Source organism: Berghia stephanieae, chromosome 6, assembly GCF_034508935.2.
Source record: "Berghia stephanieae isolate SIO BIC M18660-M18661 chromosome 6, UCSD_Bste_1.3, whole genome shotgun sequence".
NCBI lineage: Eukaryota > Metazoa > Mollusca > Gastropoda > Nudibranchia > Aeolidiidae > Berghia > Berghia stephanieae.
The window spans coordinates 12,596,024-12,620,529 of record NC_088365.1 but is presented as its reverse complement, the minus strand read 5'-3'; the positions used below and the strand labels follow the sequence as shown (position 1 = coordinate 12,620,529).

The window sequence follows — 24,506 nt, the reverse complement described above, 5'->3', positions numbered from 1 at the left end:
AAAAATTGTAATATAACCTAACAGGCGTCATGTCTCGTCCTACATGTTAAATGTTGCTGTTGACCAGGGACTCCTTGTAAAGCGCTTTGAGCACATTTAGTGGATATTGCACTATATAAAGCTCCGTTTTTTCCCAATCTTTTTAACCCTTGATTTTATCTATCAACTTTCCATGTTTTTGGATTGCTGAACGTTGTGTAGAATGTCGTTCTCTGTGAAACAAAGGTATGTTCTGTACGTCAGAGTGGTGCGAATCCATCCCCTCTCTTCATCTCTTACCCCCCCCCCTCCCCTTACCCCCTTCCCCCCATATCCCTTCCCAGCTCAAGGCCCAGGATTAGCTTAATAAAGCCAAAAATGTGAGTAATTTCTCTCAAACGCAAATATATTATTATTCCAGATTAATCAAGAATCATTAGATTGTTGAATTGTGCATTCGTCATCACACCACCTTTAAATAATCACCTACGTCTCTTTATGAATAAATACTTCAAAAATTGGTTGACAGGTGAAAATCATTGCCTTTTTGTTTTTGTTTTTGTTTTCGTTTTGTCTTTTTTTTTTCTTTGGGGGAAGGGGGTTGTGTGTGTGTGTGTGTGTGTGTGTGTTTTTTTGTGTGTGTGTGTGTGTGTTTTATTGTTTTGTTTTGATTTTAATTTTTTTTTTCATTTTTTACATTAAAAAAAGGAAATCGAATCGACGTCAGATCAAAACCGACGCCAGCTTTACAGAGGATAAGCGGGTGGTTGGATGGGAGCATCACCCTTGAATCATATACCTATGATGTTCGCATGGGTGTACGATCCGATAGTGATGTCGTTTCTTCTTCTCGTTACTAGCCTATCCTGCTTCTTTGGTTTGTGATTGTATTTTTGACAGGGGATATTTTTTTTTCTGTAAATCTTCTGCCTGTTTGTTCTTGGTTATTTATAATTTAGCTTATGATATCTTTAGGTTATGATTTTGATTTACATTTGTACTATTTTTGTTAGATTGCTTGTTTTTTTTTTTTTTTTTGTTTCAGCGGTCTCTCATATAACCTCAATTGTGTTGGAAGAGACCTAAAGCAACAAACAAAACAGAGGATAAAAACAGATATTAGAACAAACACACGCTCTCTCTCTCTCTCTCTCTCTCTCTCTCTCTCTCTCTCTCTCTCTCTCGCAAACACACACAAACACACACACACATGCTTTGAGAAATTATGACTTATTTTCTTATTCTTTTTGTATGGGAAAAAATATAATAATTCCTTTCCGGTCTGTCGAGAGATGATTTCTCCTGGTTTATAAATAGATTCATAAATGAGAAAATAAAGGTGTGAGTAAACAAATAAATAAATTTAATTAATTGATAGATAAATGAATATATAAATACATTTCTTTTTTCTTTATTGGTGTTAATATTTATTTTTCTAATTTTTGCATATTTTTTTTTTACTTTTTATTCTCTCTTTTTGGGGATTTATTTTGTCCCCACATTTCTTTCTTTCTTTTTTTCTTCCTTTTTTTTTTGGGGGGGGGGGGGGGTTGTTTCCTCTTATACGCCTTTTTCTTTTTTTTTCTTTTCGAATGTTAAAAGAAAAAATATTTTTTTAAATAAAGAAAAAAAAGAAAAAGGTATATAAGAAGAAACAACCCCCCCCCCCCCCCCCCCAAAAAAAAAAAAAAAAAAAAAAGAAAGAATGTCAATAAACGTTTAAGGAAAAGGACGTGACGCCAACCCAACCAGACACCCAGCCTTGTTCAAATCTAATACGACTCCATATCATGGTTGGTACTGAAGAATTAAGAGGCAATTAATAAGAGAAAGGAAAGAAGGAATCGCATCCTTAAACACAGCTATTAATATCATCAATTCTCAAGAAATGGCGAGAATACGTTGATGTCACGAGATCTCCCGAGACTGGAAACAATCGGCCCCTTGTGTAAAAACAAGGTGTTACTGTCTTAATTAACGCCCTTTATCGAGACTAATAACGCCCCCCCCCCCCCCCCCCCCCCCCCTTTACGAGCAAACAACACGATGGGCGCTAGGTCGCTGATTTCACACTTGGTGAAAACAGCGGGCGGGATGACGAAAGGGGTGTAATAATTGTGGTTATGTTTACAGATTTACAGCTATACGTTGTTTTGATTTGATTTATAACCGCTTCAATAGAAATCCAGGGAGAGAAGAGACGCTACATTTGCAGTCGAGTATGCGATTAATAAACGATTTGCACGGATCATAAGGTCAATCTATGGATTTATAGAGTGGAACTCCTTTACTTTGCGCGCCGGATATGCGAGAAATATAAATTTAATAGCAGCACCGACATGAACTGGGCTACTTTTATAACTGGGCGTCATTCAAATTGTATTCCTCCGCTCAATAAACGACAGATCAACGTCATAATTCATTTATCTTTAAAAGGTTTAAAAGACAATCCCACCTCTATTTATGACAGGGTGAAGTAGTGAGTGAGTGACCAAATTATTGGAATAGAAAGTGTGGAAGGAACAAGTGAGTGCTCGGCGAGTTGGCTGAGTGGATAAGATACAGGACTAAAACTTGGAGAATACGACTTCGAACCTCACCCCATTAAAATTATTTTTTTTAAAATAAAAAAATTGAGCTTTATATAGCGTAATATCCACTAAATGTGCTCAAAGCGCTTTACAAGGGGTCCCTGGTCAACAGCAACATTTAATCTGTATGACGGGACATGACGCCTGTTAGGCGATATTACAATTTTTTGGACAAAGACAACGCTGTTAACGGCCAGGTGCTCATTTTGCACCTGGGTACAGTGAGAAAATGTGAGTAAAGAGTCTTTTTCAAAGGACTCAGCTATGCACCGAGCGCGAGGCTCGAACCCAGGACCTTCCGATCCGAAAGCGAGTGTCATACCACTAGACCACATCATTGTGGAAAGCTGGCCACATGCTTGTGTCAGACTCTATTCCATAAATAACAATGTGAAATTGATTGTAAACTTCAATTTAATTACAACAGATAAAATGAACGTTTCGGGTTTCCCCTTATCAACAAAACAGGATGATTGAACCATTACAGATGAATGAGATAATGTGAAAGTGCCGTTGTTAAGATGAGTAAACAAAACACGTTTTGTCCATTTTATCTGTTTTCGAAATGAAAGTAAAATAAAATAAAATGCAAAATCACTTGTATCGATACAAGTTATTTTGCATTTTATTTTATTTTATTTGTTTTCCACGTTAATTTGTGTATTGTTGTGCTGACGAAGGGTTTGTACCCGAAACGTCCATTGTCTGTTTTGTTCCCCTACGAAGCCTCTCCATTTTCACCCTTTCGTTAATTATTTATCCCGTAATGTCCCAGCTGCTGGGCATTGAATATATGGACACTAAAATAAAACATGGAGTAAATTTCTTCTTATTATGATAGAGAATGATAAATAAATACACTTTCTGGACTTTCACCCAACTTGGAGAGTTTATTTCTCATCTTTTTATTTCTAAATTCACATGTAGGGTCTGATTTATCCGTTAGTTATACCGTTTTAACACGACGGGCCACATGTCATGATTAAGCCCTACCACTCAATTATTAGTTTTAAAAACTTGAGCTTTTATATAGCGCAATATCCACTACACGTTCCCAAAGCGCTTTACAAGAGGTCCCTAGCCAACAGCAACACTTAACATGTAGAACGAGACATGACGCTTGTTAGACGATATTACAATCTTTTTCGGACAGAGACAACGCTGTTGTTATAGCCAGGTACTCATTTTACACCCGAGTACGTGAGAGAATGTGAGTAAAAAGCATTTTCTAAGGACTCAACTATGCGCTGAGCGGGTTTACTCTGACACAATCCCCTTATTTTGAGATAGTGGTAGTACGTATAATCAGACCTGTCTACTTAATTATTTTTTTAATCGTAATTTTTCGGAGTAAATATTGTAGTTCTTATGATTAAATCTGAAAATCAACAATTTGTTCTCATAAGGATTAAATAACATTTCTTAAAATTATGAAATGTTGACATCAACTCTCGTTTTTAGTAAGTTTTAAATCTCTCCTTACCAGCCATTTTCAGGATTTTCCCCAAAACTTCACACCAAACTAACACAAAAATAGATCTTTTATCACTCAAACGCAATAGCAGTAAGTTCTTGCGATAAATAATTTCTTAAGCAAATCATGCTCTCTCTACAACACACTGTTCATTTTCTTTAAATGTTATGATGTACAAAACAAATTTGAATAAATAAAATGTTGGTTGTATCGTAACGAATGTGACAATTTTCCTGTAGTTGGTAAGGAGAGGGTTAATGCGGTCATGCGGTCTTGTGGTATGACACTGGCTTTCGGATCGGAATGTCTGGGTTCAAGCTTCGCTCGGCGCATAGTTGAGTCCTTGGAAAAGGCTCTATACTCACATTCTCTCGCCGTACTGAGGTGTAAAATTTGTACCTGGCCGTTAACAGTGTTTTTTTTTTGCTGTTCGAAAAAAATTGTAATATCGCCTAACAGGCGGTTTGTCCTAAATGTTAAATGTTGCTGTTGTATGTGCTTTGAGCACGTTTAGTGGATATTGTGCTATACAAAAGCTCAAGTTCTGAAATTTGAGCCAAAATTTCGTGATTCTACGAGTTCGTCGTAACAGTAGGCAGGTCCGTACAATTATTGTTCATTGAATTATTATGTATTTTCTAACTGAGAAAAGAAGAAGCTGTTCTGAATGAATGTCTCTAGCAATTAAAAGCATGGTAGAAATACACAAACGATCTATTTTCAGAGTTTTCAAATATAAAATTGGAATCAGAAAATTAAAGCTCTAATTTAAGACCCACAATTTAAAAGTACAACAATAGAGAGCCAGTGAGGCTTTTATAAACTTATTTTAGATATAATTAGATTATGAGTTTATTTGTTTCGTGATTCTAATTTGAAATGCAGAGTCGGAGCCCCTGACTGAGCGGATGAATTTGTAACGATGTTGTAATTTAGATTCTAAATTCAGAAGTTTGTAGCAAAATACATACACTCGTTGACATAAGTACATATATATTCGGGCAAAATTATTTTAATTTTAGCATAGAGATTGTGGGAAGGGTTATAATAGCGGTTAATGTATGGCATTCATAGGGTCGCATTTCTGTACCAACGAGTAGTTGGGGAGAAGGGTGGGGGGGGGGAGGGGGCTAGATCAAGAAAATTGGAAAGTTTCAATTTCTACAACAGATTAGAATGTTCGAATTTCATTTCTGGTTCATCTTTCAACGTTAAGTGCAACACGATGCCAGAACGCTAACACCGTGACCAACTCTTGAGATAACCCAATTAATTGATTGGTGCTTAATACTTCGCGCCAAATTTGATGAGTGCAATCAAGCATGACCTTATCGGATCCCCGCTGACCACGGTTGGGTGGGGTGAGCAGCTCAGAGGAAAGTGGTAGAGATCGGATGATGCTACCTGTTGATTTCTGAAGATTACAGACTCATCAGTGTCATTTAACTGGCCAATCATAGAATATCTTTTTCGACCGGAAGTTACCACCAACTACTTGCAAGCATGCGTATTGGAATATAACGAGATGCAAGATTGAGGCGTTAATAGGCGTGTCGGAATTGCAGCCAGAACAACAGCAAATCAGATCTCTTGGAAGAGATGGTTCACATTTTGGGAATCGAGACATTTCATACTTGATGCATCAAGTCGGATCTTAATTCCTGTAAATTTGACTTAAAGTTTAATAAATAAGCACACATAAAATGACAATTTGATTATCAAATGCTTAAAAAGCCACAAAGACTAAAAAAAAAAATAATCGTAAATTTTAATTTTAATTCCCTCGAAACCTGGATAGCTGTGTTTATCTTCCCCAAAACGACCGATGGTGTCATTCAGTTAAGTGAGAATTTTTAATAATCGTTAATGATAACAGTTATTAACATTACAACTATCAGCAAAATAAACGTTTCATATTTTAACTCATGACAAAGTGCTTATTTACCTTATCGAAATTTGTAATCGGTTCAAATGGATAAAAAAGTTTTTAAAAAGGAATTTGTGGGAAAGAATAAATCGGACCATGACTCAGAGAAATGTACAAGCATTTCTTATGAAAAGAGACATTCTTATAATATGGATAGAAATCATTCTTATGGCCATTCAGAGGACATACAGAGGATCGATATTTGTTCAAAGGAAGGGGAAGAAGTTGAAGAAGAAGAAGAGACGTCCGTACCAGGAAAGAAGCCTATGAAAACAACTTCTAAAAAGTTGATGCATCTGTCGGCCGATGAAGCCGAGGAAAGGAGATTGAAAAACAATGAAAATGTAAGTTTGAACTAACATAACATGCATGGAGTATTGTAGATCTATCGGCCGTTAACTGAAAACTTGATTTTCCGTCCACGCTCATGCTGAAATTATACATATTCAGATTTTCGCCGTTATTATCTTCAACAAGCAACGAGCACGTCGACAAATATACAATAGAATGATAGTCGGATGAAGAAACAGATACATAAATAAAAATAAAATTATTAATACAAAAATGAAACTGAAAACCAAATAATCATTTTGACGTCATTTTTTGGTCAGTGTCAGGCTATAAGTTAACGATGGCTTCGTCTAGTGCCGGTTTTACCAAACTCGTATTAATATCACGATATCGAAAGTTTCCAATAAATATGCTTCCTGTTTTAGCAGTGCATACAGTACGAAGTTGCCCGTCTGGTTGAAAAACAAATCACCGATCAGGATAAAGACTGGAATAAGTTTTGTGCTTTTAACATTGCTACATAATTTTCAGTACAAGCAGAAATCATATTCGATGTATTTCCTAAGATGAATGGCCGCCTTCAATGCACCGTGACTTGAATCGCAGCCATCGTTGACATATAGCCTCTGACCATGGCCTTCGTAAACTTATAGTCTGACACTGACCAAAAAATGAGTCAAAATGCCAATCTTTGGCCTCAAAAGAAAACAAATTGAGAGTTGTATTCAATAGTTCAACCAATGGGACCACTTGTTTCCATGAGCACTACTAACCACAACTCACTAGGCGGTGCAATAACCAAATAATGACGTCAAAATGCCAGTCTTTTTTGGGTTCTAGTGTCATGCTATAACTTAACGATGGCTACGGTATCAGTCATAAACCAAAATGACGGATCAAAATATCACATCGAAATTTGAGAATTGCCTCCAAAATCTTCAAATGGCTTTTTTTTTTTTGTGGTGTAAAACAACCGTGGATTAGCATCATTTCAACATATTTTATTTTGAAAAGTTGTATAGGTATATAAATTTGAATAATTGTGTTTGGCTGTGGTAAAATTTCAAACTTGCATAGTTTATAGTCTCGAGGTTTTCAGTATCTAAACTTTTACAGGTTTTTCCCCGCACCAGCTATATATATATATATATATATATATATATATATATATATATATATATATATATATATCGTTATTTGTGTGTGTGTGTATCTGTGTTTGTGAGTGTGTGTGTGTGTGTGTGTGTGTGTGTGTGTGGCTGCTTGGTATAATGTTATGTTATGCCATGTTATCTTTTATGTATGGCACTCACTACCTGAGCGGTAGGGTCCATGTTTCAAGTCCCGCTTTGAGAGGGTAGGGCTAATTAAATTGTTCTTAACCTTTCAAGGCATTCAGATGTAAATAAATGAGTACCATACCCCTAACAGAGTTGTACCTGTTGAAAAAAAAAATGTTCTCAGCGCTTTACAATCGTCATGTCTCGCGTTCATGTTAAAAATAATTTGTGTTTTGACGTAAAACCCTTTGCAATAAAAAATAAAATTATCTTTATTCATCCCATAGGGGAAATGTGTCTTTAGAGTCTATTAAAAGAGAAGACTGGAATAACCCATGCGTCAGCCGCAGTGCAGCGCCGCACATTGAGCTAGAGCGAGAGGTGACTTGCCACTCACCGCAGATGCGAGTGATCGAACTCGGTACCTTTCGGGTACGAAGCAAAGACCGTACCGCTGAGCCACGCTATCCCCCCTGCACTTTAAACTTTAAGTACATTTTGTTCTTACTGTGCAATAAAGTCAAGTTTTTACCTGAATGTTTTCTGATAGTAAAAATGATTGATTTTGTCAAAACACGACTGAATAGAGCGCAGAAAGGCAGATTTCATCAGACGCATTCCAGCACAATAATATGGTAATATCCAATAATAATAATAATAATAATAATAATAATAATAATAATAATAATAATGATAATAATGATAATGATTATAGTAATAATAATAATAATATAATAATAATAATAATAATAATAATAATAATAATAATAATAATAATAATAACAATAATAATAATAATAATAATGATTATAGTAATAATAATAATAATAATAATAATAATAATAATAATAATAATAATAATAATAATAATAATAATAATAATAATAATGATTATAGTAATAATAATAATGATGATAATAATAATAATAATAATAATAATAATAATAATAATAATAATAATAATAATAATAATGATGATGATGATGATGATGATGATGATGATGATGATGATGATGATGATGATGATGATAATAATTTTTCATTTCCAATTGGCTCTGGTCGACTATATTATATCATTCATTATTATAGCCATTATTTTCCTTAGATTTCCTGATACTGGTTCTCACTCAATATGGTCTGTAACACCCACGGGTTACTGTTACTTAGATTTATGATGAAAGGAAACAAGCATGTCTGGAGTGAGAATGGCTGTGCTGTCTGACGGCTGAAATATGGTGAACATGCACGAAGGGTTTTATTGAAGACTGATTATCCAAAACTCCTGATCTCTGTTTCCAATAACAAGAGATGAAGTGAGTAGGAAAGTGCCAGAAGACAATAGAGCTTTTTTATATAGCGCAATATCCACTAAATGTGCTCAAACCGCTTTACAAGGGTCCCTGGTCAACAGCAACATTTAACATGTAGGACGGGACATAACGCCTGTTAGGCGAGATTACAATTTTTCGGACAAAGACAACGCTGTTAACGGCCAGGTACTCATTTTACACCTGAGTTCGGTGAGAGAATGTGAATAAAGAGCCTTTTCCAAGGACTCAACTATGCGCCGAGCGCGAGGCTCGAACCCAGGACCTTCCGATCCGAAAGCGAGTGTCATATCACTAGACCAAATAGCCGCACAAATAAGAGAATAAAACATTTTCGCGTCATGACTGTTGAAGCGTATTAGGACAGAATAGCCTTAGATAGCTTTGTAAGACATGGAAATTTGACAATGATAAATAGGGAATGAGATTAGCGGAAGAGTAGCGTCTCTTGATTGGACGTCACCCATAGTCTGTGACGTCACCAGCGGAAAAGTTATTAGAGAGAGAACGTCATGTTGGTTGTGCGCATGCGTCTCTCGTCCTCGCTTCCGGTGAAAGCGGCTTGAGACACTTCAAAACCAAATTGACGTTCTCTCTGTAGGGTGACGTCCAATCAAGGGACGCTACTTTTCCGCTAATCTCATTCCCTATAATAGACTGGATGAGAAAGCTTACGTTAAATAATCACTACTATCTCAAAATTGGGGAAACAGAGATCGTGGATAGCTCATACGATAGAGTCACAGGTGGCGTTGTCGTACCAGTAAGGTCGCGGGTTCAAACCCACATCATCGCCGCGAAAAAAAAATGTATTCTCTATTGTCTTCTGGCACTTTCCTACTCACTTCATCTCTTGTTGTTATCAACATAAGTGCCTGCTCCACTCACTTTTATGAAATATAAATATCCACGATGTCGCGGGTAGGACGTAATTTATTTTTAAACGTCTTCAAAACGTTTTATAAGGAGTTCGAGGCTAAAAGAACACTTAACTTGTGCGGCTATGCGGTCTTGTGGTATGACACTCGCTTTCGGATCGGAAGGTCCTGGGTTTCAGCCTCGCTCCGCGCATGGTTGAGTCCTTGGAAAAGACTGGTGTAAAATGAGTAACTGGCAGTTAACAGCGTTGTCTCTGTCTGGAAAAAAAATGTAAAATCGCCTAACAGGCGTCATGTCTCGTTCTACTTTTTTTGTGTTGCTGTTAGCGAGGGACCCTTGTAAAACGCTATGGGCACTTTTAGTGAATATTGCTCTATATAAAATCTCAAGTTTAACATGTGGGGTGAGACATGCCTGGAGGGCAATTCCATTATATGAACTACTCTGACAATGGATTTTTGAGGCCATAACTATATAGAACATGTTGGGTATTTTATTTGTTCAGAGTACAGCAGAATCCATTTACAAATGTTCACTATATTATTACGACAATCTAATATAAATATAATGTATTCTGTGTTTACTTGAGAAAGGCCAAAGGCCGAAACCTCGTTTGTTTTGTGTTGTTCATTCATGAGTCAGATTTACTCCCTTTATCTTTATCTCGTTTTATCAACTCATTTTAGGCACCTCTATTTATTAGCAGAATGCAAGTCTGTGAGTTAAGAGGTCTGCCTGTATATCCAACCAAAGCTTGTTTTTTACTTATTTATTTGTTTATTTATTTATTTATTTATCTCTTTATTTATTTATTTATTTATTTATTTATCAAAGTTTGTATTTATTTATTTATTTGTCTATTGTTTAATTATTTATCTATTTACATATTTATCTGTTTATTTATTCATTTATGTGATCCCGCAGCATAATGGGTTCCCTATTTCATTTTGAATATGATGCTGTTCGTTTAAATAAACAAATGCACTTCTGACTAATTTAAATATTATATTACTTGCTGAGTGGACGAAGGAACCCGAAACATTCCGACCTGACACTGTGTCTGATTTGAGCGATCTGCAGGAGTTGTGGCATGAGCCGATTACGCTGATCTCTTGTGTGCATCTGTGTGAGTGTGTCTATGCCAATATTGTATTGTTATAAATGTGTAACCAAATGACAAATTGCCACTTTTTTTTGGGGACAGTAAAGATATATTATTATTATTATTATTATTATTATTATTATTATTATTATTATTATTATTATTATTATTATTATTATTATTATTATTATTATTATTATTATTATTATTATTATTGTTGTTGTTGTTGTTGTTGTTGTTATTATTATTATTATTATTATTATTATTATTATTATTATTATTATTATTATTATTATTATAATTATCATTATTATTATTATTATTATTATTATTATTAATTAATTAATTAATTAATTAATTATGTCGTTTTTTATACTTTCAGGAACGGATCCGAACTCATGCCCAAGTGGCTGCGCTGCAAAGACTGGGACAAGCCCTACCACCCAGCATGATGGGAAATAGAAAATGGAGCAAACAGTTGATCCTCAGCTCTGCCATCACCTACATTCGGTTTTTGGATGATTTAATCGGAAATAAAGGAATGGGGAAAATTTTGGACGAACATGGACAAATAGAAGATGCTGGTAGTGATTTCTTGAAGAAATTGCAACTCGTCAAAGACCACATGGGCAGGGAATGGAGTCTTGCAAACACCCCGGATGCTTTGACAACGTCATCACTGTCTTCCCATCATTCCTCAGTTAATGGCGATATCAATAATAATAATGTAAACAATACTGAATCTGAACCACACAGCTGTATGTTCGCATCTTCTAAACATTTACTATCACGAGATTATTCTTTGCATGAATATCAAAATCCAGTTAGGAAGGATTGTATTCTAGAAGAAGACAGTTTGAAGCAGGCGTTTATGACGCAACAAAATAAATGCATGATGAAGAATGGAGCCCAAATACAACAAAACGTTAAGCAGTTTGTGCATGAGCAACGTCTTCAACCATTCAGAACCCCTTACCAAAAATACTACAGTCTAAAAGAGAGGCACGACCAGCAATATATGCAACAAATCAATTGCCAAACTCAGCAGAATATATCATATCACCGTAAAAAGTATGAACATCAGCAGCAGCAACAACCTCAACAACAACAACAACAACCACCTCAACCTCAACAACAACAACAACAACAACCACCTCAACCTCAACAACAACAACAACCTCAACCTCAACAACAACAACACGAACAACAAAGACAAGCGCATTGCCAGCCACCATTACAACAGCAGCAATCATCTTGTTTGTTTCCTATGAAAGTCTATCCTAGTATAAAGGATAACTACTCACCTCTCCGACAAGACTACAATCTCCACAGACACAATCCCCAGGATCCACAAGAGTTGTGTTTGACCCCCAGTCAACAGTTGTCCTCTACGAGACAAATTCTGGCTAGTCTCAAACGGGTCAGCGATGATGTTCCTCAGGAATTCCAGGGAACAGGCAAAGTCAGAAAATGTAACTCGTCGAATTTTCTGGAGGACAGTGGTTACATGAGGTAGTTGGAACAATTGTTTGTTTGTTTGTTTGTTTTGTTTTTTTTTATCATTGTAATATTTTTGTTATCTAAGGATTTGATTGATGATGATGATGATGATGATGATGATGATGATGACGATGATGATAATGATAATGATGGTGGTGATGCTGATGATGATGATGATGATGATGATGATGGTGATGATGATGACGACGACGACGACGACGATTGGAAGTGTTTACTTCTGATTTTAAAGAGGAGTCAGAAAAGATAACTTGTGATTATAGTCTACATATTTCCCTTGCTTGGGACAATACTGGCCTTTTCTCTCTTCAAATAATATATACGTTTATACTTAAACATATAAATGTGAAACAGACCATTAATGATAGGATAAAATACATCATTTTGGGCCCCTGATGGCCCAGCCGTACTATGTCCGGTTTTGTGGAAAAATCCAGAAATATTAATGGTTCACAGTTATCGGAGCGAGGAGAGAAAACTATAGCAAATGCTGTCTTTTGGTTGTAGCTTTACATACGATGCTTTTAAAAAATCATCTCACTCTACTCAAGTATAAAATTCATTCTCGACTATAATATAAGAATGGAAGTATTTCGAACAGTTCTATTGGATGACGACTTGTCCTGTATGCAGTCGAGATTGTGTTTCAATGCCCCGTGTGGGTGAATGGGAGCGATCTATATTCATGTTTTCGTCCAACCAGGTCATCAATCACATGATTTGTTGCTGTCCAACGATTGGATATTTCGTAACAAATGTAAACACGCTGCTTTGTTTATAATGTTATAAACATACCCATGTGTCAAGCTGAATCAAATGACCAATCATGATGTTAGATATTTAAAAAGCTGTGAACACTTTTCACTAAGTGGGTCACTTTGAGCACATTTTGCAATGTGACCAATGACCTCGAGCACATGGAAATGTAATATAGATCATGCCTATTGAATGAAACATCAAGTATTATTGAACCACGTAAACATGTCTTTATTGTGTATTGTTTTCACACTTAACTATTCAATTCTTTTGTTTTTATTCACCAGTCCCTCTAAGACAGACTACTTGGATACAGACCAGCATCATCCCCCTTCAGATACGAAATACCTTCTCGGAAATTTCAACGATCATCAAGATAAAAATCCAGAACTACCACAAATCAAAACTGCATCCATTTGCAACATCCTCAAAAGCAACACGGACAATTACCGCAACGCAACTTCTATTAAACATCTCCCAAACCCGGGACAAAAAAATCAACCCTTGATCAAAACGGTGAATTCGCCAACATCTGCATCATCATCTCAAAACGAGTCGAAGTTTGCAGTCATTTCCCCAAACTCCTTCTTTGAACCGGGTCCATTATCACACCCAAACCATCATGATATAAATATAAAGTATAATTCATCTGGCAATGATGAATCCACGACAAAACCTTTATCGATTACACCGTGTCATTTTAGCACTCCTAAAATGTACAAATCGTCAAAGTCTGTCATCAACAACAGCCTAACTGAGAAAGCCTCTGCTGCAAGGAATGATATTGCCAACTCCCATGGATGCCGAATATCAAGGGCCTTTGAGGTTCCTACTTTTGAACATCAAAACAAAAATTCAGAAAGCAAAGAAATTGATGAACTGTTTTTACTAATGCCAGGTTCAACGATGGGCGAAATTTGTGAAAGACCAGGACGTGCATCAACTGGGTGCCAAAATAGCATTGAAGATGTTCCTCAATGTGAAGTATCGTCTGTGCTGGGTGACGGACTGGCATCAATCTTGGACATATCCTTGGAAGACACGAGTCAATCCATTGATCTCACTGATGGACTCAAAGAAAAAGAAGTTGAATAATTTTATTATTAGATACAGCCAAAACTGGTTCCACGAGGAAGTGGGTACAACCGAGCGATATCGGCAATCAGGCGCAACACATTGATAGAACCTTTTAACCCTCTCCATACCAACCACAGGAAAATCGTCACATTCGTTACGATCCAACCAGAACTTTTGTCATTCAGATTTATTTTGTAAATCACAAAATTGAACGAAACGTGTTGTATTATAGCTATAAAAACGTGACACTGTGTTGTAGAGTTCATTTTGCTGGTCAATATTATGCATAGAATGCATTTGTTGCTTTTCTGTCTAAGTAAGAAAAAAATATTTTTGTGTTGGGTGGGTGTGAAGTTTTGGGAAAAGTTCTGAAAAGGGCTGGAAAGGAAAGGGTTAAGCAAAGAAAAATTCGATCAGGAAAAATTAACTGTGCTTAATAAAGACCACAGCTTGATCATTTCTATTAGGTGTGGAATCAAAATCGTGTTGCTTGGCAAGTGAGACGTAGCTTAACCCCCTCCATACCACCTACAGCAAAATCGTCACATTTGTTACGAAACAATATACATTTTTCTTATTCACATTTATTATTAACATCACAAACTTTGAAGCATGATCTTTGTTTAATTAATAAGGACATAAAGTTGTTTTGAAGAGAGCTTGTTTGAGTTTTAAAAATCATTTTTTCCTGCTTAATAAGCCTGTCAATTTGGGAAAATTCTGAAAATCATTGGTAAGGAGAGAGTTTGTGTCCGTAATTGGTTTGGAGCTGATATTTGTCTTCAATAACAAGTTACGATGCTTTAAATTATCTCAAGATAGAAGTTTTGAAGGCTCTGTCTCATCCAGTAGTAGAATTTTACAGAAAACATTAAAAATAATATCGCCTTCTCCATTCTATAGGGAATGAGATTTCAAAACAGATTTAATAGTAGCGCCCCTTTGTTGGAAGTCGCGTCTTGACAACCGCCATTATTAGTATCAATCAGTAGCGTGAAGTTCAGTAAGTTTAGGAAGGGTTGTCTCATCGTATTGTATTATTTATCAACATATTTTATTTTTAATTTGTAGTCTACATCATATTTTGTTAATATTTCATAATGGAGAAAACTAAAGAAAAGATCTACGTTGATTATGATATGCAATATGTACAGAAATATGAATAATAAATTTTGTATTTGGAGCGCATCGCTTGTAGTTGGTTTGTTTACAAATAACTTCTCCACCGGTGACGTCTAATCAAGGGACGCTACTCTTCCGCTAATCTCATTCCCTATAAGAGGATATGTTTTAGAAAGAAATATGAACACAACCTTCGTCCTATAATAATAATAATAATAATAATAATAATAATAATAATAATAATAATAATAATAATAATAATAATAATAATAATAATAATAATAATAACAATAATAATACTAATAATAATATATTTCTACAGCGCCTAAGCATCCACTTAAAAGTGATCTGCAGCGCTTTGTAATTTACTCAATGGCACAACCACCCACACACACACAAATCAAACTCACACACACACACACATACACACACAAACACACACACAGGTCCACACATATGTATATATATATTTTTTTAAAGAAAAAAAATACAAACATTAATCATAAAATGCCCTATTAAATAAATCCGTTTTAAGATGCTTCTTAAATGTTAGAACAATAGGAGCAGATTTTGTTCTAAAACTGAGAGATTTCCACAGACGTGAAGCTGTACAGTCTAACCCTGTCCTTACCACCTGCAACAAAATCGTCACATTTGTTACGACACAGTATAAGGTTTTCTTATTCAGATTTATTTTGTACATCACAAACTTTGAAGAATGATCTGTGTTTAATGAATAAGAACATAAAATTTGTTTTGTAGAGAGCTTGTTTGAGTTTAAAATATCAATTTTTCTGCCATTTTTGGGAAAATACTGAAAATGATCGGGAAGGAGAGAGTTCAAGCTTTTTGGTGAAAATTATTAATGCAGTTTATTTTTCTCATTAAAAAAAGATTCTGAATATCCAAAGACACGACTAGGTTTATATCATCATATCTTGTCGCGCCAGTGAGTCAGCCAGTCCCGGGCAGTCTGGTTGCATTCCCTCAGGTCAGCATTGGTGCAGTGAGGTCCCAGCGAGCATTCGGACAGGATGTGGTCCATGGTCTGTCTGGGGTGACCGCATGGGCATTCAGTGCCCGGTGAGATTTTCCATTTAAAGAGGTTGGTGGCGGTGTTTCCCACCTTTGCTCTAGCTCTGTTCAACGCCACCCAGTCTTTTCTCTTGAGGTATGTGCCTGCTGGGAGCTTTTCTGTTGGGGGCTGGAGGGCATCCTTTTACTGTCTTGTCCCATTCTACCCATTTGTCCAGGCGGAAAAATGCTGAGTGGTCTGGGTGAAGGCTCTCTACTGTGAGGAAGCTTTTCCTTGATTTGAGCCTGCTTTTGGGGCAATTGTGGTCATGAAGGGGGTGTCTCTGGTCCATTTCCTGTTTGTATTTTTGTATTTGGGCATGAGTTTCCCTCCGGATGTGTGGTGGGGCTATTCCTGCTGCACGGTAGACCAGTGGTAATGGTGTTGCTCTCAGCTGGCCCGTTACGATCCGGCAGGCGTTGTTGAGCTCGGGGTCTAGCTTGGAGGCATGGCATGATCGGGCCCATACAGCTGAGCAGTACTCCGCAGTTGAGTAGCTGAGGGCCAATGCTGTGGTCCTTAGAGTTTTAGGGTCAGTTCCCCAGTCCATGTTTGCCAGCTTTCCAAGGAGGGCATTACGCGTGGACACTTTTGCCTTGGTCTTCCTCACGTGTTCTCTGAAGGACAGAGTCCAATCAAGCGTCACTCCGAGGTACACTGGGTGGTAGTTGTACTCTAATGTCTGGCCATTCCACTTGATGTTAAGTTTTTTGTGGGCTTGGTGGTTGTTGAGGTGAAATGCACACACTTGTGTTTTCCCTGAGTTGGCGTTCAGCGAGTTTTTAGTGTAGTACTTTGTAAGGGTGTCTAGGGCATTTGTCAGTCTGCTCTCGATTGGTTGGAAGGACACATCCTGTGTTGCGATGTTTATAGATCGTATGCGATAGGCTACGAAGCTCACAACATTGCCATCCGGAAGTATAACGGACCAACACACATAACACTGTAACCTTAAACGTTTATAGTCTGGTTAATACAGTTAAGTGAGAATTACTCACAAACGCGGATGGCAAAAAGCAATAACAAAGACATGAGTGACGTCGACTTCATACTATCTATAGACTTCAATAAGGTCGTGTAAATAAGAAGTGCCTACATAAGTAAAACATTTACAGGCGTATAAAAGAGTTTTGTACTCTATTCTTAGTGAACAGGGAGCCAGTGAAGGTCATGTAGAGTTGAAGTAATGTGCGGCTATGTGGTCTAGTGGTATGACACTTGCTTTCGGATCGGGAGGTCCTGGGTTCGAGCCTCGCTCGGCGCATATTTGAGTCCTTGGAAAAGGCTCTTCAATCACATTCTCTCACCGGACTCAAGTGTAAAAATGAGTACCTGGTCGTTAACAGCGTTGTCTTTGTCTGAAAAAAAAATGTATTATCGCCTAACAGGCGTCATGTCTCGTCTTGCGTGTTAAATGTTGCTGTTGCCCAGGAACCACTTGTAAAGAGCTTTGAGCACGTTTAGTGGATATTGCTCTGTATAAAAGCTCAATTCTAGAAGTAATGTGCTCTCTCGAGATTTTAAGAGCAACAAGTCTGGCTGCCATATTTTGTATCTTCTGCAGTCTATCGATAGAATACTTGGGACAACCAGACAAAAGCGCATTACAATAATCTATTCTAGAAAAGTGAGTGGAGCAGGCACTTATGTTGTTAACAACAAGAGATGAAGTGAGTAGGAAAATGCCAGAAGACAATAGAGAATTTTTTAGAATTCGCGGCGGTGATGGGGATAGCTCATACGGTAGAGTCACGCTCTCCCCGGCCAGGCGGAGTTGTCGTACCAGTAAGGTCGCGGGTTCAAACCCCCCATCACCGCCGCGAAAATTGTTATTCTCTATTGTCTTCTGGCACTTCCCTACTCACTGCATCTCTTGTAATAATCTATTCTACTAGTATAAGAGAAGAATCTAATAATTCCGTTATATCAATATCCAGCATGGATCTCACACTGCGATTCTTTTAAACTGAAAATTACAATTTTTAATAATTTTAGAAATATTATTTTGTATTATAATTTTACTGTCAAAATAAACACCAAGAATTCGGACATTGTTTCTAGATATGCTTATTTAACAATCTACAATAAACTATGGGTAGACGATATTACAATTTTGATATCAGTTAATATCTCATTCACTTTTCTTATAACAATTACACGATCACAGTTACCCATCATTTGGTAGGGTTGTGACGTCATTCAGCTGTGAGCACTAATGACGTCACAAGAATCAGTTGATATACATGAGTGTAGAAATATGGTTTGAAAGTGGGTGTGTGAAGTTTCAATTACCTTTGAAAGTGTTGATGTCTGAAATATGTTGTTTTATTAAACAATGAGTTTGGGAATTTCCAGAACGTTTTTCTCTTTTCTGATAACATGTTTGTTTTTTTTCATAATCGGATGTATGTTGGGTCAGTCTCATATACAAAACAGTAACCCGAAACTTGAGTTTTACTTAAAGTCATAAAATATAACATTATTACATTACACAGAATGGATAAATGAGAGGGGTAGGAGGGAGTTTGGGAGAAGAAGAACATCTTTGTCCTTTAGGCCGTAGCCATCGTTAAGCCTGACACTGAAACCCAAAAAGACTGGAATTTTGACGTCATTATTTGGTTTTTGCACCGCCTAGTGAGTTGTCGTTAGTAGTTCTCATGGAATCAAGTGGTCCCATTGGTTGAACTATTGAATACAATTCACGATTTGTTTTCTCTTGTGGCCAAAGACTGGCATTGTGACGTCATGTTTTGGTCAGTGTTAACACGATGGCTACGGTTAGGCGCCTGAGACATAACGTTGACTCGATGTCACAGCCTACGTTTTGGAAGATAGGTTGGCGGGGGGTTGGGGCGGGGGGTATATTGTGGATAGTTGTCTCCATCGGGAACACAATTTACTTGCAAACAAAACATAATCAGGCAAAGTGTACTTATTTGCAGGTCCGATAGACTAGTTTTTATGGCCTACTTGTTGTAATGAAAACTCTCCATCCAAGGTACAATTTGGTTCATTATTACAATGTTAAATCAAAACAACAATAGGCTTCAACAGTCATGACGTCACTTCCTTCGTAATCACTCATGGTAACTTAGTAACACTAGCTCTAAACTATCTGAACAATGGCGGACACCCGTATGAAATATTTCCCCGGCGAGCATAAAAGCGTATCGAGAGGGGAAAAAAACATAAATTTGATCATGTTTTGACTTTTACACATTCTGATCACAAGGCATATGAAAAGTTCAAGCCAGCATGAAGTATAATAAGTACCGAGTTTCTTTGTTTAGAACCAAGCTGCTCGTTGCTGGGCGTGACATCAGACTATTGAATCATATTAAGTAGGTGACTTTCAAAAATACCAGATAAGTCCCATGTTCATCATTTCAGGAAAACCGAAATTTTGTGTCATTTATTTATTTATTTATTTATTTATTTATTTATTTATTTATTTATTTATTTATTGACTTAATATATCTAACAATACCCCGAGTAATTTGAAACGCTAAAATGTAATTTCGGACATTTTGAAAGTCACCTAGATACTCAATTATTGCTTCCGGATATCAAATCTTCAAATTTGTGTAACGGTGATAATAAAATAAATTAATAAAATTCCCATAATTCATCTCATAGGGGAAATTTGTCTCTAGGGTCTATTCCAATGGAAGACTGGAATAACCCAGGCGTCAGCCGCAGTGCAGCGCCGCAATTTGAGTTAGGGCTAGCTGACTTGCTCAAGGCCACACAGCGCAGCAGCGAGTGATCGAACTCGGTACCTTTCGGGTATGAAGGAAACACCGTACCGCTGAGCCACGCGGCCCCCACATAAAATAAAAATTTATCACATGTCTCAAGACATTTTGAGGACGATAACAATCACGAGGTAATGCCCTGGTCAATGACATGATGGGTCAAACTTGAGCTTGAGCTTTCATATAGCGCAATATCCACTAAACGTGCTCACAGCGCTTTACAAGGGGTCCCTGGTCAACAGCTACACGTGACATGTAGAACGAGACATGACGCCTGTTAGGCGATATTGCCATTTTTTTTTTCGGACAGAGACAACCCTGTTAATGCCAGGTACTCATTTTACACCTGAGTTCGGTGGGAGAATATGAGTGAAGAGCCTTTTCCAAGGACTCAACTATGCGCCGAGCGAGGCTAGAACCCTGGACCTTCCGATCCAAAAGCAAGTGTCATACTACTAGGCCACATAGCCGCATGGTTCAGTGACCACGCGGTACGTGTCGAGTCTTGGCACACATGTCAAGAGACGTTAAACGTGTTCAGCGTCCGGATGGGTAACTAACTGTGATCGTGGAACATTCTGATTCCGACGTTGTTTCGTTGAGCAAGACAATTGACACACATAACCTCACTCGACGCAGGTGTGAATGCGCAGCAGCATCCTTCAGCTTTTAGAAATTCAATAACAGAGCGCTATATGACGATAAGGTCATTTATTTTGTGTCGCCATTTTCTTAACCGCGTTGTCTTGGTAGTGTTGTGACGTCACTCAATTGTGAGCACAAATGACGTCACAAGGATCAGCTGTTACACATGAGTGTAGAAATATGGGTTGAGAGTGCGTGTGTGAAGTTTCATGGTTGTAACTAAAACATGATTTGATTTATGGGCAAAAGATATTTATATATCAGCCCAACCTCGTATGTTAAAGTTGAGGTTTTATACAGAGCAATATCCACTAAACGTGCTCAAGGCGCTTCACAAATCTGAAATATAATGTGACTTTGCGTCCAACTGTAGATAGGCCTCTCGTTTGAATTCCGTGGAAATCGATGTTCACTTCCATTCTCTCACCGGACTAGAATAATAAATGAGTACCAGACCGTTAACAGCGTTGTGATTTTGAAAAACATCAAATAGTTACAACGCCTTACATGTGTCTTGTCTCTCGTTCTACAAGTTAAGTTTTAGTTTATAATCACATGTAAATTGAGCTTTTTTATATAGCGCAATATCCACTAAACGTGCTCAAAGCGCTTTACAAGGGGTCCCTAACCAACAGCAACACCTAACATTTAGGACGGGACATGACGCCTGTTAGGCGATATTATTATAATTTTCCGGACAGAAACAACACTGTTAACGGCCCGGTACTCATTTTACACCTGAGTACGGTGAGAGAATGTGAGTAAAGAGCCTTTTCTAAGGACTCAACTATGCGCCGAGCGAGATTGAACCCAGGACATTCCGATCCTAAAGCGAGTGTCATACCACTAGACCACAAATTTTAAAAAATCATTAAAATCATTTCAGTGGGTTTTTTTTAAATATTGTGCGATATAAAAGTTTAGATCTACATGGCAATCCGCTTGCGTAGATTCTAATTCCGCTATGATTGGCGTTAATTTCATTCCTAAGAAAATACAGACTGACATGTTCTCAAATACTTCAAAAGCAATATTACTACTTAAGTTGCTGTCGAATATAATACATTAAAATATAGCAATGACTATGAAAAATGTTTTTTTCTCTTTTTGAGGAAAATTTTTGTCTAAAATCCAAGCCTATCTCCACTGAGTAAAAATGTTTTTGAATTTTGAAAATCCATTCATAAATAAACAAGTTATACAGTTTCAAAGGTGTCATTTATTTGGATGACCCGCAAAGAGGAAAAAAACGCGAAAATATGGGACGCTTTTTCGGCATTTTTTTCGACCTTTGGTTGTATCTTGCGTAATAAGTGGATTAAAAGATTGAAACTTGAAGAGCAAATTAGGATGGTGTTTTGTAAAATACGGGAAAAGTACTCGTCATATTCATATGAAATTTACAACCAAAAAGAAGAAATGTTTATGTATTACCTTGTCAGCGACAAAACCTCCACGCCCATGTAGTTTTAGAAATATTTTACTCCAAAGAGTAAAAATCTATTTTTAACGGTCTTCTGGTAATCGCACGAGTTTTGTCGCTTGACATAATCTAAAATGGCCTTTTTTCTAACTGTGTGCCAACTTTCAGTCATATTCATCGATAAACAGCGTCGTAATTAATTTTTTAAAATAGCATATACGAAACGGCTTCGTCCCATATTTTGACGCGAATTCGGGCAATTTGTGAGCGAAAAAGAGGCCCAAAGATTTGTGCCGGATAGTCATTGCTACATTAAAAGGAAAAAAAACCACCAGAGATAGTGGATGTCTTGTCACATACGAGATATCTTATTATTGCTCTTTTACAACATTTCATTTTCTGAAAACGTATTAATTCAACGTATAAATGAATATACACACGTGATAGACAAAGTTGACAACTTTCACAGCTCAACCAACTAGTGGCCAGGGGAGGTAACAAAGAATATATTTTTTATATTGAAGATTCCGATCGTGGTTGTTTCCCTTCTTCTTCTTCTCCCCATCCTCCTTCTTCTTCTTCTTCTTCTTCTTCTTCTTCTTCTTCTTCTTCTTCTTCTTCTTCTTCTTCTTCTTCTTCTTCTTCTTCTTCTTCTCGCTTTCGGATCGGAAGGTCCTGGGTTCGAGCCTCGCTCGGCGCATACTTGAGTCCTTGGAGAAGACTCTTTACTCATATTCTCTCACCTTCGAAAAAAATTGTAATATCGCCTAACAGGCGTCATGCCCCGTCCTAAATGTTGCTGTTGGCCAGGGATCCCTTGTGAAGCGCTTTGAACACGTTTAGTGGATATTGCTCTATATAAAAGCTCCATTTTTTCTTCTTCTTCTTCTTCTTCTTCTTCTTCTTCTTCTTCTTCTTCTTCTTCTTCTAATTACTACTATTACCATTATTATTATTATTATTATTATTATTATTATTATTATTATTATTATTATTATTATTATTATTATTATTATTATTATATTATCATTATTATTATTATTATTATTATTATTATTATTATTATTATTATTATTATTATCATTATTATTATTATTATTATTTGATGCTTTTCGTTTGTTTGTGTGTTTTGGTTGTTTTTTTTTTGTCTTTTTTTTTTGTTTTGTTTTGTTTTGTTTTTTGTTTTTTTTTTATATCTATCCATAATATATTTATTTGTATTAAGTTTAACGTGAAAGCCGAGACATACTATTCATGACTGGTTAATAAATATCTTGTACAACAGACAGCGCTGGTGCATTGAGAAAATGTGCGCAAAAAGTCTTTCCCGAGGACTCAGCTCTGTGCCGCTTTGATCGGTCCTCGATTCATGTTCTTATATATCCGAAGGCCACGAGGGGGGGGGGGGCGGAGCTAGGAAACGTTACACGCTTTATAAATAGCAGAATGTTATCAGAAATGGGAGAAGACATTAAAGGGACAGAAGAGATAGCATGAAAAGTTCTTCCGGGAGTCTCGGTTTGGAACAAATACCTTATAGTCTAATCTAGACTGACTCAGACCGTAGTCATCGATAACTTGTAGCCTGACACTAGAACCGTCGACATATAGCCTGCCACTAGAACCCTCTAGGACTGGCAGTTTGACGTCATTTTTTAGGTTTGTGTAACGAGTTGTCGTTAGTGTAGCACAAGGAAAGAAAAGACTGGCCTTTTGACGTCATTTTTTCTTCAGTGCCAGGCTATAAGTTAACAAAGGCTACGCTTGGACTCTCTGTCGAAAAGGGACACAACTCAAGCGATGTCATCTGTCTATAAACTGTACACTATAACAAAATATTATAAACATCCGAATAAGATTTAATTTTAATTGTTTAAATAAACTGTTCAATTAAACACAATATTTTAACCATCCGAAAAATGTTTAATTTTGATTATTTCATGTATTAATAAACTATTTTATTGCATAATATTATAACCATCCCAATAAGTGTTTTGATATTCGTTTTATCATGCATCTAGAAACTACATTATTACATTATAATTTAGCCATCCAGATAAGATTTTTATGTCAAGGAAAACAACCAACCCTCGTTGAAGGTTCCCAGATAGGCCCATGGCAAAAGACATCATCAACATTAAATGTGACAACAGATAGAAGAGAATATGAGAATAATAATATAATAAATAAATTGAGCTTTATATAGCGCAATATCCACTAAATGTGCTCAAAGCGCTTTTCAAGGGGGGTCCCTGGTCAACAGCAACATTTAACATGTACG

General features: G+C 36.8%; 1 protein-coding gene across 1 annotated transcript; it reads left to right on the top strand.

Moving 5' to 3' along the window:
• Nucleotides 1-5,852: 5,852 nt before the first annotated feature.
• On the top strand, nucleotides 5,853-14,926 carry LOC144975772 (uncharacterized). The gene is made up of 3 exons (XM_078919959.1): nucleotides 5,853-6,315; nucleotides 11,234-12,363; nucleotides 13,413-14,926. Exons 1-3 carry the CDS (start codon nucleotides 6,016-6,018, stop codon nucleotides 14,218-14,220), a joined length of 2,238 nt encoding a protein of 745 aa, XP_078776085.1. The 5' UTR covers nucleotides 5,853-6,015; the 3' UTR covers nucleotides 14,221-14,926.
• The last annotated feature ends 9,580 nt before the right edge of the window (nucleotides 14,927-24,506 follow it).